Source organism: Delphinapterus leucas, chromosome 14 (genome assembly GCF_059928025.1).
Source record: "Delphinapterus leucas isolate spDelLeu-1000000601 "Yukka" chromosome 14, BTC_Dleu_Yukka2, whole genome shotgun sequence".
NCBI classification, from domain to species: Eukaryota; Metazoa; Chordata; class Mammalia; order Artiodactyla; family Monodontidae; genus Delphinapterus; species Delphinapterus leucas.
Window position 1 is genome coordinate 6627576 of NC_143142.1, and position 14685 is coordinate 6642260.

Consider the following 14685-nt stretch of genomic DNA (forward strand, 5'->3'; position numbering starts at 1 on the left):
ACCCTGATTCTCCAAAAAGTGCAAATATTAGTAATGAGTGCAATTTACTGTATGCCTTGCCCACACCTATATATGTTGCCTCACCTTCTCCCTATGGGATGGGCGTTATTATTATTCCCGTGGTTCACCCAAGCACATGCCAGCACAGTGGGGCTAAGGGGCTTGTCTAAGGCCCCAGCTGGAAAGTGATAAAAGTGGGACTTGAACCCAGGTGCCAAGGCCAAGACCACTCTGCCTCCCAAGAAGAGTCGGCAATGTTCAAATGTCTGATCCAGAATGCCATCTCAGCAGCATCTTAGATCGGGGGGGTCCTGATTCCTGTAACGCTGCAACCCTGACTGGTTGCTGCCCTCTTAACAGCAGGGAGGGAGGAGGATTTCTGCACCTTGGAGGTGAGAGCTGACTTGGGAAACGAACCCGAGCATCCTGACTTCAGAACCGCAGACGCTGGGGTGTGGCCGTTGGAGCGCCAGAAGCTAAGTTCTTGGAGCCGGGCCCAGTGTGACCACAGACAGCAGAGACACGGCCGCTCCCACACTGCAGGCTTCCAACTCCAAACCCAGCCCCAGGAGGAGCAGGCTTAGAGGCAGTATCTATCAGTCCTGGGCAATTGTAAACAGGGAATGATAGAAAACCACCCAAAATTTTCATCCTAATAATAGCTAACATTGATTACTGAGGATCATCTATGTGCAAGTACTTTTTATGTCTCAAACTCATCCAATCCTCACCATCACCCCGACACAAGCACCAGTGTCATCTTCGTGTCACTGGGGAGGAAAGTGGCACGCAGGGCGGTTAGGTAACCCGCCCAAGGTTACACAGCTGCTAAGTGGCTGGAACCTGAGGTTCTGTTCCAGGGCCGAGCACTTGGCCACCAGGCCACACTTCCCCTCCAACGTGAGGAGGTAGTAATACGTGACGACTGAATCCTGCGGAAACCCCTGCAAGGCAGGTGGGCAGAGGCTGTTCCGAACCTGATGGACAAATTTCAGAGGGTAAGTGATTTGTTCAGACAGCTGACAAATGCTTAGAGCCGATCGATGCTGGGAATGGCTCTTCCACCTGTAAACCAAGGACTCTACCCACCGTCCCAACCTGCCTCTAGTGCCTGGGACTGAGGGAACTAAGCCTCTCAGGGGCGGGTGGTGGCGTGTGCGGTGGGGATGGCGATCTGGGCTGGTGGCGGGGCGGGGGACACGACGACTTCCAGCACCACTGAGACGCCTGCCTGAGAATCAACTCTAGCACGTTAGAAACAACAATGACAGTTACTGACAACAGCTAAAATGTATGCTACTTGCCAGGCATTGTTCTAAGGGGGCAACATGTTTAACTTTTAATCTCCACAAGCAACCTCTGACCCCCCACCATGATAAAAACGAAGAGACTGTCCCCTAGGAGGACAGTCACCAAAACTGATTCACACTGGTGCGTGGCCCTTTGTAAAATAAAACGGGAATTCCCTGGCAGTCCAGTGGTTAGGACTCCGTGCTCTCACTGCCGAGGGCCAGGGTTCAATCCCTGGTTGGGGAACTAAGATCCCACAAGCCGTGCAGTGTGGCCGAAACAAAAAACAAAACAAAACCAAAAAAATGCAACCTTTTTTCTGCCTCTGCCTTGTAAAAAACAAACAAAAAACACAAAAAACCAGAATGACACACGTAGCCTCGCCTGGCAATAAATATTTTAATTTTCATTTCATTTTTATGATGACAAATAATTTTCAAGTTTATTTCCTTTTTTTTTTTTTAAATACAAAGCTAAACCACAAACAGGTACAACCAAGACATTTTATCTCACATTTACACACTCCCATCAGATCCTCCTCCAATTCACTGACCACTGACCAGGCAAGTGTGGGGTGGGGGGAAGACTTTCTTAGGTAGCACCGTCGTGAGACCGGGACAGGGGCACTGAAGTTGAGGACAGGCTCTCATACCTGTCTCCATTCACATTTACCTGGGAGCAGGGGGCCAGGAGACCCCACGTCACGGCTCCAGAGCCCCAGGCCCCTGAACTACAGGTTAACAGAAAGTGGGAATCGGTTTCCCTTTGGGAGGAAGCTACCTGCTGCTCTTCCTGCTGTCACAGTCGAGGTGAAAACTTTACCCTTAGCCGTGATCCCTGGGCCGCTGGGCCCGCCCGCTCCCCTGCGCTCCAGCAGCTGGGGTGGGGACCCTGCATTTCGGGGCTTGTAGGCTCACCCTTTGGTTCATGGCTGCATCTTCACAGGAAGGACACCAGGGGGTCTGACAAACAAAAGCCTTGACAGCAGGTCTGGAACTTTCAACCCAGCAGAATCAGGTTGGGGTGGGGGTGGGGAGGTGGGGGATTGGGTAAGTAATTTCTGGTCGCACTACAAAACTTTATTTTTGATTAGAATAGTGTACCATCTCAAATCTCTTCTACAGAAACAAAACCAAGGGGGAGAAAAAAAGCCAAACTAAAAAAAAAAACCCAAACAAAAACGCAGCCACGTCACTCACTTCAAGACCTATATACATGTAAGTTGTCTTCTGTGGTTTCTTTTTTTTCTTTTTTGTTTTTTGATTTTTATTATTATTTTTTTAAAATAAGCTCAGTGTTCACATTTCTATAAAGAAATTAACCCAGTTTCGGGAACCCCTGCCCGGCAGGGCTAGGTAAGCAGTGCTTGTTCCTGCCCACATCTGCTTTGATTCCCCGCCCTGATGCTTCGAGGTGCCCAGAAAAGCGGCAGCCCGTGGAAGAGTAAATCTAGGCCCGGCCCGTGAGCCACCGGGTCAGTAAGCTTTCGAGAAAGCAGAGGGGAAGACTATCTTACTGTGAAACCTTTTTAAGGAATATTCGTGCACTTCCACGTGCGCCTGTCGAGAGGTCAGGAAAACAAGGGCCTGGGGACATCCCGTCCAGGCCGTGAGGAGGCAGCTCTTCCTCGCGCCCGCCTGGCACTGGGACGTCAGGGCTGAGGAGGGGAGAGAGTCCCGGCTCCTCGGGTGCACGAAGGCGCATCGCCCAGCTTCCTAGTTCGTGTTCGACTCTTTCCTCTAAAACCTGTGCTGAGTCTTTGACTGCATGCACGGGAAGCACAAACGTTTAACTTGTATGCAAAAAAGGTACAAAAACAACCAGAATATAAAAGTTTTGGTAATATAAGGCCATCTGTTCAAGTCCACCTTGGAAACCTGTAACAGATATTTAAATACTACAGTGAAAAGGCATCTTAATATACTTTTTTAAAAACATCTGAAGTAATCTGCTAAGATTAAATGTGTAAAAAAAAAAAAAAGTCAATTCCCTTTGAGGGCACTTTGTCCATTGAAGAAGGGAGGGGGGAGGGGCGGGGCCGTGGGGTTAATGCTTCAGCCAGGGGTGGGCTTCGATGGAAGCCCGGCTGCGGTCCCCATAGTCATACAGGAGCTCCTCCCCAGCCTCGATGTCGCGAGAGGCAATGAGGATGAGGTGAGGCACGCCGTCGATGTCGTGCAGTTTGGTTTGGCAGTTCCCACATTTACTGTGATTGATCAGTCTTCCCAGGCGATTTGTCTCTCTGGTTGCATCCACGCTGGTGGGGAGGGAGGGCGACAGAGGATTAAATTGATAAAGAGGGTTCTGAACCCAGTCAGAGTCATGCTTGCTCTCAGCTCTGGTGGGACGGTTATTTAGGGCCACGTTTTTGGGAAAGCGAAGTAACTCAAAAAAAATATCTTTAAGAGCCCAGAGAGGCGCTCGGTGTGGGGGATCCGAGGCAGGGGGCAGGCCTAGACGGGAATGCAAAAGGCTCTTTGTGGAAATTCTGCATAATAAATAAGTGAATAAAAATCAACTATGTTGACAGTGGGGGGAGGCCGTGCGGGTGTGGAGGCAGGCAGTACATGGGATCGCTCTGTACTTTCCACTCAGTTTTGCCGGGAACCTAAAACTGACCTAAAAAGTACAGTCTATTAAAGAAAAAGCAATCAATGACACTGCCACACTGGGGACAGAGAAGTCAGCAATTCCCAGAGCTGTTCTGGCCACGGGTCCCAGAGGAGAGGCCAGGTGAGCCCCTACGCAGGCTTTCATGAGACTGGTCTATGTCTTGTCCCACGAGACGGCATCCAGAACCGCTCCGATCCCCAAAATTAAACGTGGGAAGCGGGGGAGTGGGGGAGCTGCATCCCAGCTTTGAAAAAAGGCAGCAAGAACTAAACAAGAAGGGGGAGCAGGAGAGTCAGGATGCCCTCGGTGGCCCTCTGGCCGGACCTCTGCCGGGGCGGGGAAGAGCCACTCGAAGCACTAGGGGACTTACCAGTAGGTTTTGCTCAGATACTGAAAATAGTACATGTAGCAGCCCGTGGAGGGGTCTTGCGCATACAGAGCCTCCCGCTTCTTGGCGTCGGTGATCTCGATGAGGTCCCCGTGGTATTCCACCACAAACTCGCCCCGGGAGAACTGCTTGGTGGCGATCACGCCCCTGCCTTTGCCGTCAATGAGGTCAATCTGTTGGGTGGTGCCAAGAGTGAGGGTTGGTTCATAACAGCAACAAACGCCACAGTGCAGCGCCGGCTTCCAGGGGGCAGGAGGCTTGCACCGCATTCTTTGAACAGCTTTACTGCGGCAGGCCATAAAATTCACTCATTTCACATGTACAGTTTGATGGGTATTAGTCAACATATACAGCTGTGCAACTATTGCCACAATCCATCACCCCAGAGTTCCCTCGTGCCCATCTGCAGAGCCTTGTTACGCCAGATCCTGAGAGATCTGCTAGGTGGGTGCTGCCCCATTTTGCAGGTGAGAAAACGGGATTAGAGAGGCAGAGTTGTGTCCACGGCCACAAAGCTAGGAAGCCGTGTAGCACAGACTCAAATCCACGTCCTGGCCTCTTCGAGGGAGTAGTAGGACCCAGTGTTCTGAGTCTCTCCTTTATCCCATAATTAACCCTCCTGGGTTTCTCCTCACTCCATTTTAAATGGAGATGGAGGGTGATTGCTTGAGGGGTCCAGACTTAAATTCAGATCCCCCTAGGGCAGCGGTACCCATCCTTTTTGGCACCAGGGACCGGTTTCGTGGAAGAGAATTTTTCCATGGACGGGGGTGGGGACGTTCAGAGGTGATGCAAGCGTTGGGTAGCGGGGATGCGGGGATGCGGCTTCGCCCGCCCGCTGCTCACCTCCTGCTGGGCGGCCCGGCTCCTAACAGGCCGGGGACCGGTATTGGTCATGCAGCCCAGGGGTTGGGGGCCCCTGCCCCAGGGGATTCCCTGGCGGTCCAGTGATTAGGACTCTGAGCTTCCAATGCACGGGGCACAGATTTGATCCCTGGTCAGGGAACTAAGATCCCACAAGCCGTGCAGTGTGGGCAAAAAAAAATTTCAGGTCCCCCTCAACGGTGGGTGGAAACTGAAGCTTTCCAACCCCTGGGTCCTAGTCCAGGGCCATCTGGCCACCACTATGGAGACTTGCTCCCCTCTCATCCACCCAGTGTGTCTGAAATATACGAAGAGAAAAGCAAATCTCCTGGGCATTAGCATTTCCCAGGAAAAGAGTCTAGAAAAATCTGATCAGTTTGTCCTTTTAAAAGTTTCCCTAAGCATCATGCTAAATGAAAGAAGCCAGATAAAACAGGCTACACATTCTATGATTCCATTTGTATGAAGTGTGCAGAATAGGCAAACCCATAGAGACAGCAAGCAGACTGGTAGCTGTCAGGGGCTGAGGGCAGGGAACGCGAGTAAGTGCAGATGGGTTCGGAGTTTCCGTTTGGGAGGATGAAAAAGTTCTGGAACTAGACAGAGATGATGATTGCACAACTGTGACTGCAGGATGTACTTAACTGTACACTTAAAAATGGTTACAATGGTAAGTTTTATGTTGCATGTATTTCATAATTTTTAAAAAGTTTCCTCAGGGTAACATCTCATGTTTCCTTCGTGAGGCCTTCCCTTTAACGATACTTTTAGCATTTGGTCCCTCGACAACCTGTAACAGCCCGCCTGGTCACAGTGACCATCAGAGGGTTAAAGCAGCGCAGCTCCTATGTGAGCCTCTGCACCAGGGAAGGTGCGACTTCACAGCCTTAACTTCCACGCAGTGGGCCCTGCGGCCCCTTACCTTCATTCCTTCTTCTTTCCCACTTTCAATCAATTCGTCTATTCTTTTCCTTTCTTCAGACTGGGTGGGGAGAAAAGGAAAAACGAGACGTGCATCAGCATTCTCTCCGAGGCCATTCCAGGAGCCCCGGCCACCCGCAGGTCACTTGCAGTTGGCCTCCAGGGCATTGGTCCCAAAGGATGCCCAGGCCCCCAAGCCCCCATCCTTTCCTCAATGCCCATCTGAGGCAGACCATTCGCCACCTGAGGTTTAAAGAGGCCAAGAGGGAGACAGTGGTGGCCCCAAGGGCAGAATCGGGCTTGTGGCTATGTTCTGTTTGGCCCACGCAGACTTCTAGAAAATAGCGAAATTGCTGACATTTAAAAATCAGGACTCTGACTTCATACGACAGCAGCCAGGGCTGTTCAGAGGCTGCGCCCTTTAGACGGGGTGCGTGTGCCCACCGCCTGCTCACTGCGGAATCTTCTGGCCTAGAACAGTGCCTGGCACACAGTAAGCCCTCAAAGCAACAACGGCCCCCCGCCACCCCACATGCACACACACAGCTACCTTGTTAAATGATGAATCAGTTACAAGTGTGCAGAGATAAATGGGAGTAATCATGGGAGAACTGAGATGGGCGACGGGGGACTTTCCTGCCATGACAGAACAAGGCAGAGGAGACAAGCTGAGGAGAGCCGGGGCCGTGGAGGCCCTGAATGCACGGCCCTGAGTTTCACTCTGGAGGCTCGGGGGTTTGGGGCATGTGAGCAACCAGCTCTGAGCATCCTAAAGAGGATTCTGCAGCAGCCCACGGGGGACCCAGGGCCTGAGTGGGCGGGAAGGGAGCAAGGTGTTGTCTGCGGAGCTCTTTGTCCGTCTCACCCCCGCTGCCCACACCCAGCCCCGGGCCTCGGTTTCGGCCGGCCCCGGAGGGCAGGCAGGTCAGGCCTGACCTCACCCCTGAGACGAGGCCCAGCTGCCCCGCCCTCGGGCTTCACCTCTGCGGTCAAGAGCCGCCACCGCCCTGGCAGCCGCAGCCCAGAAGCCCGGCCGACAGCTGCCTCGCCGTCCTGGCCGGCGACCACCTGGCCGCGGTGTGCGCGCGGCAGAGCCAACACAAACGGCGGCAGGCACAGCGTGTCTCTCCCTCGCCGCTGGCTCTGCATCCAGGGACAGCGTGAGCTTCACTGTGCCGCCTGCTGCAGGGTCCGGCAGACCTGCGGCGCACCCTACTGCAGCCTCCACTGCCCCGACAGAGAGCCCCCGTTGTTGTTGTTTTTAATTAAAAAGGCCAACTCAGCTGCCCCCCCGCCCCCCCGCCCCACAGCCCAGAGCGGCGCCTGGTGGAGCCCCAGCCTCCCTGTGTGGGCGTGGCGGCTCTGAGCTGGGCTGGGCGGCGTCCCGGGTTCTGGGGGCTGGCACCGCCTCGCCCTCTGCAGTGGCGTCTCTACGATGACCTCACACCGCCTCCCGCTGCAGGCAAACAGCTTGCAACAGCTTGTTCTTGGCTGAAAGACGCTGCCTTTCTAAGGAAATAAAGCCAAAGCTTCTCTCTAGGGGGAAAGATGGACCTCCCCCACTTTTTAAAGGAAGTCCTGCCAGTTCAGAGGTGGGGGGGCGGAGAGAGGCTAGATCACCATCTGTACAGCCACAGCTCTCACATCAAAAGGCTGAAGTGGTCTGTTCCGGTTGAAAGGCCAGGCCCCCACCTCTCTCGTGGGGGGCAATCCTGAGCGCTACTCCCAAGCCTGCGGGTTATTCTGCCGCTCCCGGGGTGGGAGGGTGGACAGAAGCAGCCGGGGGCTGCAGGGCCCGGCCACACCCTGGGTTTCCCTAACAGAAAGGCAATAACCACACCTCACTGCATCAAATATTGATCGCCTGTGCACAGCTCAGCACTCTGCAAACACGGCAGGCAGGGGCCTCACAGCCCAGTCAGCCTTCCTGCCTGGTATTCGCACGTTCTGAGGGACAGTGGCTGGGTAGGAAAGAGCAGAGAGGGGCCCCAGGAAGGGACAACACGGGGGAAGCAACAGTGACAGTAGTTAACAGGTGCTCAGTGCATACCAGGCACAGTTCTAAGTGTTCTACGTGCATTAACTTAAGAATGTAGCCCTCCCAACAACCGCACACGGTACTACTTTATTATCCCATTTTACAGACAGGACAGAAAGACACAGAGCGGTTAAGTAACTGGCCCGACGTCATACAACCAGGAAGTGGTTCCCAAGCCACTGCTCTTCGCCACCTCGAGACATGAAACTTCTGGACAGCAGAAAAACAAGCCTCCCAAGAGCACGCAGCCCTCATGGTCCTAGGCTCCAATGGCCCTGCCAAAGCCACTTTCATGGTGAGTCCTGACTTTCCAGGCCACATGCTACAGGCGACAAGGCTCCTTCACAGAGGCACCGTAACTAAGCTTCCTGGTGACCCAGAGCGTTATGACGGCCCCCACTAGATCAAGGAGAATATCGAGGCCATGGAGGCCAAGAGACTTGTCCCAAGATGATACAAAGCGAGCTCAGGCTGTGCACGGCAAGCACTGCCCACTGGGATGCCCTGTCCCTTCCGAGAGCCGGAATCAAAACCACGTGACTCTACCTGCAGCTCAGCTTTGCTCTTTCTGGAGCTCCTTCGAACAGGGTAGAAATCTGTGAGCTTACGATTCTGCTGCGTTTTTCCTTGAACTCTGGGGTGAGAAAGGAAGAGGAGAAAACAAGTATTAGCACCGAGACCGCATTCACGTCCAGGAGGCACACAACCCCTGAGCAGCAGGCTCCTTGGAAGCCATGTCACTTCAACACCTCTGTCCACCGTGGCCCAGGGTCACTCAGGCTCACCTGCCCACGGAGGCCTCAGAGAGAGTGTCAAAGACAGGCTGCCTACTCTCGGCGGGGAGCAGGCTCCTGAGCTCTGGTCCCATGACAGACCAAGATGCTGACAAACAGTGGCGTCCCCGGTGGCGACTCAGGAATCTGAGCCTTGACGGCTCAAGGGGCTGAGAGGGTGGGCGGCCTCACCCCTGCCGGCACTGGGCAGGCTGCCCTGTGTTAGGGGTGGCCTCCAGGGGGCACTTACTTTTTCCTGGGAGCCTGTTTGGCCCTGACGGGCTTTTTCAGGGCTTGCTTGGCGGCAGCTGCATTGGGAGAATCACAAGACGAGGTCGGGGTTTTGGGAGGTTCTGTTGCTTCAGATTTTTGGTTTGGAAAAGGGGCCAGGGGACCTCTCCTGGCGTCTTTGATCTTCTGTTCCTCGGCCTTCATGGAGCTTCGTATTGCATTCCCAGAGTTTCTTTTCTCTGTGGGCAGAGGGTGGGGGGAGACAGGCTGACTCTGGACCCACCGGCTCCCGCTTTCCAGCCCTCAGCCGCATGCTAAGACAGGCTTGGAGAGAAGAGAGGGATGGGGCATGTTGGGCAGCCGTGCCCTTGGGCTGTTAAGCCTGGTGTCCACTAAGCAGTATCTTGGGCAAAGCGTCTAGCTTTACTTTTTGACCCAGACACTGGGTGCAGCTTTTGGTCTTCTGCATCTTTTTTTTCTTTTTCTAGCTTTGTTGAGGTATAATTGATAAATACAATTATAAGATATTTGAAATGTTATACCATGATGAGTCAACATATACATTGTGAGTGGATCCCTCTCATCTAATTAATCAACACATCGGGCCTTCTGCATCTTGAGGGAAAGAGCCCTTGAAGCAGAAGCACCACGGCCAGCAACACTGGCGTGAGGGCTCGACCAACGGCTTTTCAGGAAATGGGCTGCAGACCCCAGGGAAAAAAGCTAAATTCCTAAAGGGTGGGCCAGTGTTGGTGGACAGGAGTAAGGCAATAAAGCAGAACCTCTCCCCAGCAAAGACCTCTTCCCCAAGAGCTAGCTGCCTGGAGTGATTCATTTCAGACTCGTTTTCTTTTTCTTTTTTTTTTTTTAAATTCCCTGTTCTAACAGGGTCGAAGCCCAGTGTTCACAGTGGTTCCCAGCACGGTGCCCCGACACCAGTCAGTGTGTTGTGAGGGACGTCGCCAATGACTTGTTACTAAAAATAGTTGTGGAGCACCAGTGTTGGACTATTTTTTTTCAAAAGAGATTTTATTTTTAACAGATAATTAAATAATACATTGCTGGTGGGAATGTAAGATGGTGCAGTCACTTTGGAAAAGAATTTGGCAGTTCTCCAAAATATTAAACATAGAGTTACCATATGACCCCGCAATTCTAGTTCTAGGAATCTGTCAAGAGAAGGAAAAGCAGATTCTACACAAAAACCTGGACATGAACGTCTGCAGCAGCTTACTAACAGTCAAAAGACGGAAACAACCTGAACGTCCATCAAACGATGAATGGGTAAAGAAAATGTGGTACATCTGCAGGATGGAATATTATTCAGCCACAGAAAGGAACGAAGTACTGACACAGGCTACAACATGGATGAACCCTGAAAACATTATAATGAGTCAAAGAGGCCAGACACAAAAGGCCACATATTAGATGATTCCATTTATATGAAACGTCCGGAATAGGCAAATCCATAGAGACGGGAAATAAATTAGTGGCTGCCTGGGGCTGGGGGAACGGAGGAATGGGGAGCGACTGTGAATAGGCACAGGTTTTCTTTTTGGGGTGATGAAAATGTACTGGAGTTTAACAGAGGTGATAGTCGCACATATCTGTGAATATGCTAAAAACCACTGAATCGTACCCTTTAAAATGGTGAACTTCAGGATATCAGAATTATATCTCAATAAACAAAAGAGAAAAATAAATACATCAGCACCCATCCAGACCATTCTTGCTCCTTGTACGCCCTCCTGGGTGGAGGTAAGGCGTCAGGCGTAACCCTACAAGTGGGTGGTGCTCGTGAACATCAGCAGTCATGTTGAGTCTGCATCAAGGCAGGAAAAGGGTCTAGAATCATGGACAAGAACCTGGACCTTGGGGTCTCCTCCAATGTTCCTCCAGCCCCCAATTCTGACTGTCGCCATGTAGTAACACTACGAGTCAAATCAGCTAGCTTGTGCCCCGTGTCCCCATTTAGGACAATCTACATCCTGCCCCGTTCCAGAGGGGACGTGAGACTGGCTGAGTGCCATCTCAAAAGAGCCCCTTCCCCAACCCAGTGTGGTGAGTGCTGTCCTGAGTGCTGCCTACGCTGAACTGCGGGGAGGGGCAGGCCGTGATGCTCGCAGCCCAGTGGGGAACAGGCTGACGTATGGAGCGCTCACAAAGCCACCCCCAACTCCTTTTTTTTGGCCGCACTGCATGGCTTTTGAGATCTTAATTCCCCCGAACGGGGACTGAACCCGGGGTCCAGGGCAGTGAAAGAGCTGAGTCCTAACTACTGGGCCACCAGGGAATTCCCTCACAAAGCCCATCTGCACCTGCTCTTTAACTGACCTTCAGAATGGTCCTGTAGGACTCCTCTCTCTCCCACTGTACAGAGAGAACGGAGGCTCAGAAAAGAGTAGCAAACTGCCCACGTCCCTTCCTTTGATAAATGGCAGAGCTAGGATTGGAACCTTTAAGTCATATGAAGTAACATCACCCTGTGTACCAGGGGGAATCAGGCAGAGGGCTGGCTCCTGCCCCTGGGTCTCAGATCTGGCCCAGAGGTTGGGCTACCCCATCCCTTACGGCACTTTCTGTTAACGAATACAAAGCTTCCTTGTACGGAGCTGCTGATAGCCAGAGTTTTGCTTCTCTAAGGCAAGGTTTAATCAGAAGGGAGCACAGTGAATTGCGGAAAGCTCACGCGCACCGGCGCCCCCGCCCCGCCCTCAGCTTTAAAAGGGAATATTTGGGTTAGAACAAGATGTGTAAGAGGTCTCAGCGTGTTTTGCAGGGCCAGACAGAATTTTCAATAACCATTAATTTTCTTGCTCAATATTTTAACCCCAAATCTCATTCCAGAGTATGATGCTCCAGAGACTAGCACTGAACACTTGAGTAGAAAGAAACTTTAGAACTGAGGTCAAGGCCACCTCATAAAAGGGAAGGAAATCAGTTCCTTAGGTTCACACGCCTCAGCGGGAGTGCAAGCGCCTGGTCCGGACAACCTAGACTCATAATTTCTGTACTTTTAGCACCTGTGAGCCTCTCTAACAACAGGCCAGGTGCCGTATTGTTGCAACTTGGCAAGATAATCAAGCCTGAAGGACACGCTAACCCTTGTGAAAGCAGGGAGAACCTGTCAGACCAACAGGGCACACGCCCTGGAACAGGCAGCTCTTTCCCCCTTGTCTGTGTTTCCCAGCAGCAAGACCAAACATGGTTCAAACCTCTTGAACTTTGGCTTGAAAAGGCTGGATAAAAATTTAGCACATTTACATTATTCTGCAGGATGCGAGCGGGCCAGCTATGGTCAGAACAGGGCCATTTCAGAGGCTTACCGTCGCGTTTCCTGTAGATTCCGGCTAACGGCTTCCCCTGGCATTTGACTTCGTGATGTGCAACTGAGTTCTCTTCCTGAAGGGGGGAACGCATTCCAGAGCATTTGTTCGGGCTCATGTAGGTATAGATCTTTGATTGCCCGGTAAATACATTCTCCTAAAACGACAAATGCATATTCTGAAAGAGGCTTGAAGAAGAAGATCCCACAAGATTTAGGCAGCCAAGGGGGCAATCAGAATACAAGAGACAAAAAATAGACAACATCTCTCAAAAACTGGGCTACTCCAGCCCCAGCAGAGCAGTGGAAGGTTCAGAATCCCCCAGGTCCAAGTCCGTCTCTAATTCCATTCGCTAAGGGGGGACATCTGGCCAGCAAAACCAGCCGTCCACAAAAGTCTATATAAGGAGGAGGCAACCTACCCGTAGCAAGGAGGTCAGAAGGACCAGGGTAAACAAGGCCGGGATGGGAAGAGCTGGCCTAGTGCAGGAGCCGACTGCCCTGGCAGGAGCTGCAGGGACTCTGGCACAGAAGCGGGCCTCAGGGAACCTGATCAACCACTTCTCAGTCCTGAGGTCAGCTGGCAGGACCTACCATTACTGCCTGAGCCTTCTGTGTGCCCAAGCCTGGCCCCTCTCAAATCATGCAGCCCAGTAGCCTCCAAGGACTGCGGGACTGGGCTGCGGTTGGGGTAGTTCTCTCGGGCTAACTGGGGGGTGCAGAGCTAAAGAAAGAAACGCCTAGAGCCGTCGCATTTAGGGCGGTTACTCGACTGCGGTGGGCAGACCGGTGGGGCGGACAGGTCACTGCTGGTGTCTCTGGGTGTGCGGCCTCTCCTCTGAGTAAGCACAGACAGGAGGAGGGCCTTCCCAGAAACCCTACTGAGCCTTTCTGCCTGGTGAGCCATTCAACACCAAGTCAGGGAGACCCTGTGACCTCCCCGAGGGCCCCGGGCAGGCCCCGCACACTCTGGGAAGGCGGCCACCACAGGGGTGGCTGGGTCTCGGGGCCTGGAAATGCCATAAAGACACAAACTTTTACGAGGTCAAACACTGCCAGGGTCATGGCGGAGCGGGTGTGGACGCCACTCCCAGGCAGGCAGCAGAAAAGGAAGCTGCCCGGCCGGGCGCCCCGCCCGCACCCCCGCCCCAGGGCCGCGGGGGCGCCCACGTGCTCTCGGAGCGGGGTCGGCAGGGGCGCCCGGCCGCACGGCCCTTCGGGGCGCGCCGAGCGAGTGCGGGGAGGGTGCCTGCTTACCCCGTTGGTGCGGGGCCTCCCCGGGCCCCTCCGCTCCACCATCTCCGGGCCCGGGGCCGTCGCTGCCACCGCCGCCGCCGCCGCCGCCGCCTCCACCGCGCGGGGCTTGGACATCTTCCTGCCTGGAGAGGGGGACCCGGGGGAAGCGGGGGAGGGGGCGCTCAGGGCGCGGCGGGGCGGGGAGCGGGGCCGCCCGGGCCGGGCGCCGCGGCGGCGCCTCCCGCCGCAGCCATGTTCCGAGGGCCCGGCGGCGGTGGGCCGCCCGCGCCGCCGGGAGGCCGGGGCCGGCCGGCGGGGCCAGGCCGGGGCCCGAGTCGCCCTCCCGCCGCCCGGCCCGGCCGGGCCCCGCGCGCCGCCCGCCCCCCGCGCGGCCGGGCCCGACACACCCACCTGCAGCCCGGCCAGGCCCATGGCGGCGCGCCCCGCGCCCTCGCCCTCGCCGCCGCCGCCGCCGCCGCCGCGGCCCGGCCACCAGCGCTGCCGCTGCCGCTGCTGCTGCTGCTGCCGCCGCCACCAGCGCCGCCGCGGCGCCCCGGGGAAGGGCCGGCGGCGCCCCACGGCGCCCCCTTCCCCCATGGCCTGCGAGGCAGAGCCCGGCACCCGCGCGCCGCGGCAGCCCCGGCCGGCCCGGGACCGAGGACGCAGGGAGGGAGGCGCTGGCGGCGCGTCCTCCGCGGCCCGCCCGCTCGCCGCTGCCGCCACCCACCGTCCGCTCCCGGCCGGGGAGGGGGCTGGCAGGGGCGGCGCTGCGAGGCTCCTCCGGAGCAAGGGAGGGAGAAGGGGAGGGAACGAAGGAGGGCGGGCCCCGCGGCCGCGAGGAATCCCGACTCGGGCGCGCCCCCTCTCGCGCGTCCTCAGCCACTCGGGGAGGAAGGGGTGTGAAACATGATAATGACAGCTCGGGCTCTCGGCCGGCCAGGCTCCTACTCTCGCTGGCTCAATGGCTATTTCGGGAGACCCGTCCGTGCCAGGCGCAGTCGGCAGC

The 14685-nt window shown here is 55.0% G+C and overlaps 1 protein-coding gene across 3 annotated transcripts; it reads right to left on the minus strand.

Moving 5' to 3' along the window:
* Positions 1-1667: 1667 nt before the first annotated feature.
* Positions 1668-14410, minus strand: KMT5A (lysine methyltransferase 5A). Of its 3 annotated transcripts, XM_030764377.2 has the most exons (8): positions 14091-14410; positions 13701-13822; positions 12445-12601; positions 9138-9357; positions 8661-8748; positions 6078-6137; positions 4274-4464; positions 1668-3547 (listed from the first exon to the last, which is right to left on the minus strand). In XM_030764377.2, exons 2-8 carry the CDS (start codon positions 13812-13814, stop codon positions 3337-3339), a joined length of 1041 nt encoding a protein of 346 aa, XP_030620237.1. In that variant the 5' UTR covers positions 13815-13822; positions 14091-14410; the 3' UTR covers positions 1668-3336. The 3 variants fall into 3 exon arrangements, with proteins under 3 accessions (XP_030620237.1, XP_022453814.1, XP_089750541.1); XM_022598106.3 differs by lacking the exon at positions 13701-13822 and having other exon boundaries at positions 14091-14358; XM_089894415.1 differs by lacking the exons at positions 13701-13822; positions 14091-14410 and adding an exon at positions 12866-13607.
* Positions 14411-14685: the final 275 nt, after the last annotated feature.